General features: G+C 33.7%; 1 protein-coding gene across 1 annotated transcript; it reads right to left on the bottom strand.

The window, feature by feature from the left end:
* Positions 1-1258: 1258 nt before the first annotated feature.
* LOC107911246 (thaumatin-like protein 1) lies at positions 1259-2279 on the bottom strand. The gene is made up of 2 exons (XM_041105558.1): positions 2122-2279; positions 1259-2027 (listed from the first exon to the last, which is right to left on the bottom strand). Exons 1-2 carry the CDS (start codon positions 2177-2179, stop codon positions 1558-1560), a joined length of 528 nt encoding a protein of 175 aa, XP_040961492.1. The 5' UTR covers positions 2180-2279; the 3' UTR covers positions 1259-1557.
* Positions 2280-3488: the final 1209 nt, after the last annotated feature.

Raw genomic sequence — 3488 nt, 5'->3', positions numbered from 1 at the left:
TGGGCTATGAGCATGTCTATGTTCCATTAAGTTATAATATTTTAAACAAATGAAACAGAATGTATTCAGAAATGGCGGAAAGAAAAACTAAAAAGACCTAACAACAATGGTAATAGTCGAATGATGGGTTGTAAGGCGGAGAAAGAATAATATTGTAATTCAGAGTAAGGCCAAACAAAGAGATAATCTTTAGATATTTTTAAAGAAAGTTTAGAAGTCATAAGTTTCACAAAAATATTAATATATTTTTACTAAGAAAGAGCTTAAATTGTTGGCAATGGTGAATTGTGAAAAAGAGTTGATTATAATTCTAAAAGGAAAGGAGAAAAACTCAATATTATAGAAAAAGATTAAAGAAAAATATTTGAAGTATCTCTATATTTATCTACCAAATCAAGTTTTTTGGATAACCCGAAAATACTACAATATTCTAAGATTATCTCTACTTCTTCTACTTTAGTAAAATAGTAGTGTCTGAAATATCTTTTGTGGAACATTTCTTGAATAATATTTTGCTTGGGATAATTTTATTTTACTGTAAGTTGTTTTGTTTTTTCACGAGCTTATTTTGAATAATAACTATTGTTGAAAAATAATTGTTCTAAATCAAATTTATTTTGAACATAATTGTTCTTAAAAAACAAGAACTTTTCTAAAGAAGAGTTGACTCGAACAATATTTATTTTCAACAAAAATTGTTTTCAAATGACAATTATTCCGGATGACAATTGTCTTAAATTGTTCTTAGCTATTGTCAAACTATGATTATTCTAAACAACAGCTACTAGTTATCCTAAAATAGATATTAAAAATAGTAGAAGAGATATTATAAGTCAAAACTAAATATATCACATGTGTAATTTATACACATTTAACGACACTTGTTTAGAATTCTAAATTATGGTCTATTGGTTAAGTATTCACTATTTTCATGCATAATCTGATATATTGTTGTGCTTACATAATTATATCTTCGGATTAAAAATCATGACATTGGTGATTATTTTGGATTACTCTTATAATTTTGTGTTAATAATTTCTCTAAATTGACATTGAAGATAATCCTATGTGATGATTGTTACAGCTCTACAGATTAACAATATCTGTTTCATTGATGTATAGCTTACTTACAGGAGGTCAATTTTTTTAATAATCTATTGTTGGTAAAATAATCAAGATGTGAGGGTAAAACCCACACCATATCTTAAACTAAACAAATCATCAGATAATTGTCATCATCGGGCATAAGCACCAAGGATAAAGGGCAAACGAAAATGCACTTCCATATAAGACAAATAGCTAGAGATAAATGAACTCAGTTCCATGGGCATTGGCGACAGTTGCCAGGAGAAAAAAAAGGTTACATAGTGAAGTAATTGTCAGTTCCCACAATTTATGTCCAATCGCCAGCTCTCACTCTTCACTCAAATCCATTCATGCTACAAATTGCTTTTATGGTTTGCTAGGACCTAACTATCGGAGGTCCAAAATTGCCATATAGAAAAAGGAACACAATGAAAACAGTTCCTAATGTTGTTGGTTAGCAGCTTGGCATTGTCAAAAGAGATGCCACAGCTGCCGCATTGCCGCCAAAATGGTGATGGCTCCACCGATAAAAGCTAAGGTACGGTTACCTCCAGTTCCACCATTTGGGGATACCATCATTGGGAGATTGTATCCATCAACAAGGCTAACATCATAGAAATCCACTTCCCCAGCACCATTTAATGTAAACTCTGCAAGAGTGGCAGGAGGGATAGCACCGCTACTTGAACATTCTAGTGTAGATGAGCCGCAGTCTCCAGTGAGGCAAGAAAATTTGCCAGAAGAGTCCTCGGTGCAAAGAGTTTGACACCATAAGCGACCTGACCAAGATGTTGGAACCGAGACGGATGTTGATTCGCCTCGTCTAAGAATGAAACCTGTTGGAGAAATCTGTGTTGTTCCAGCACCTGACAGAACCCCTGGCCAAACTGTGTATCTGCATTTGTTTACCATTGTGAACACTGATGAATGAGATTGAGAACCTGTAAAACAAGAACATGATTTTAAACCAATACGAACAAAGCAAAGAAAAACTAAAAACGACAACGAAATATCAATTGGCAAAAGAATTGAGACTTAAGAACAGTTGAAGGAAGAACATAGCCAACACAATGGAAAGCTGATGAGTAGCCATTGAATAAGGAGGGAATGAAAGAAGTGAGCTTCAAAGAAGGCTGTGAACAATCAAATTTAGAAGCACTTGGTAGGAAAATATTTAGATGAGGAATATGTGTCTATGTGTATAAGTATTTATAACCTAAAAAAGATTAGAATTGATGTGGGAACCATGTGATGTGTTATAGAATAGGAAAGGGTTGTGGGGACAGCCAGACAGGGCAAACTGGCAAAGAGGCAAATGTTCATTGTCATCCCAAATGTAGCTCTAGTATTTTCAACTAATAGGTATGACCTTTTTCTGCATATTTGTAATACTAATAGAGCGAAAGAAAGAAGACAAGGGCAATATATAAAGATCATAAAGGGATTCCTGCAAAAATATGATGATGGGGCCATACGAGAAACAAACAAAAACCAGCTGAACTTGCTAATGGCTTATAGACTTGATTAATTTGCAATTTTGCATCTTAATGTGAAAAGGGCAATTTTGCATTTTAATCACAATGCCTTCATCATTTTTCTTTGAGTCCTCCACAACTTTAGCAGGTAACCTGGGCTCTGACAGAGACCATTCTCCTTCCATTGGAAACATCTCTATAGTAAACAGACAGGAACCTGAAAAACAAAAGAAGCAGCTGATGAACTTCCAATATGCACATTACAAAAGAGAGAGAAACAACATTACTACTATATCATGAGTAGACCTGTCCATGGGTCGGGCGGCCCGGCCCGGCCCGATGGCCCGTCCGAAATATGAGAGAGTTTGGGTAAAAATATAGGCCCGAAATATGGGCTTGGGTAAAAATTTAGGCCCGTTTAAAAAATGGGCCTGGCCTCGGGCAAGATTTTTTGGCCCGGGCACGGACCCGGCCCGGCCCGAAAAATATTAAATATATATTTTTTATTTTTAAAATATAATAGTTTTTTATTTTAAGTTTATTTACTTTCATTTCCTTGACTAGTGTTACTAATCAAATGTTAGATTTTGTTACAACAATGAATACAATTAATACAATTAATAATTTGATAAATTTACTAATCAAATGTTAGATTTTATTACAACAATTAATACAATTAATACAATTAATAATTTGATAAATTTACTAATCAAATGTTAGATTTTATTACAACAATTAATAATTTGATAATTTTACTAACAATTAATTTTAATAACAATTAGTTTTAATTTTATTAAAAAAATAAGTTTAATTTTAATTAAAATGGGTCGGGCCGGGTCGGGCCCTGGCCCCATATTTTTTCTCCTGGCCGGGCCTGGGCAAAATCTTAGGCTCATATTTCGGGTCGGGCTGGGTCCGGGCCTAATA

This window comes from Gossypium hirsutum, chromosome D11 (assembly GCF_007990345.1).
Source record: "Gossypium hirsutum isolate 1008001.06 chromosome D11, Gossypium_hirsutum_v2.1, whole genome shotgun sequence".
Classification (NCBI taxonomy): domain Eukaryota; kingdom Viridiplantae; phylum Streptophyta; class Magnoliopsida; order Malvales; family Malvaceae; genus Gossypium; species Gossypium hirsutum.
The sequence above is the reverse complement of the archived record's forward strand: the minus strand, read 5'-3'. Positions and strand labels throughout refer to the sequence as shown.

Bases quoted from the DNA above. Each gene is read 5' to 3' on its own strand.
- LOC107911246 (XM_041105558.1), bottom strand. From the start codon at position 2,179: ATGGCTACTCATCAGCTTTCCATTGTGTTGGCTATGTTCTTCCTTCAA. The intron at 2,028-2,121 runs GTCTCAATTCTT...CTTGTTTTACAG, and splicing joins CTTCCTTCAACTGTTCTTAA to GTTCTCAATCTCATTCATCA.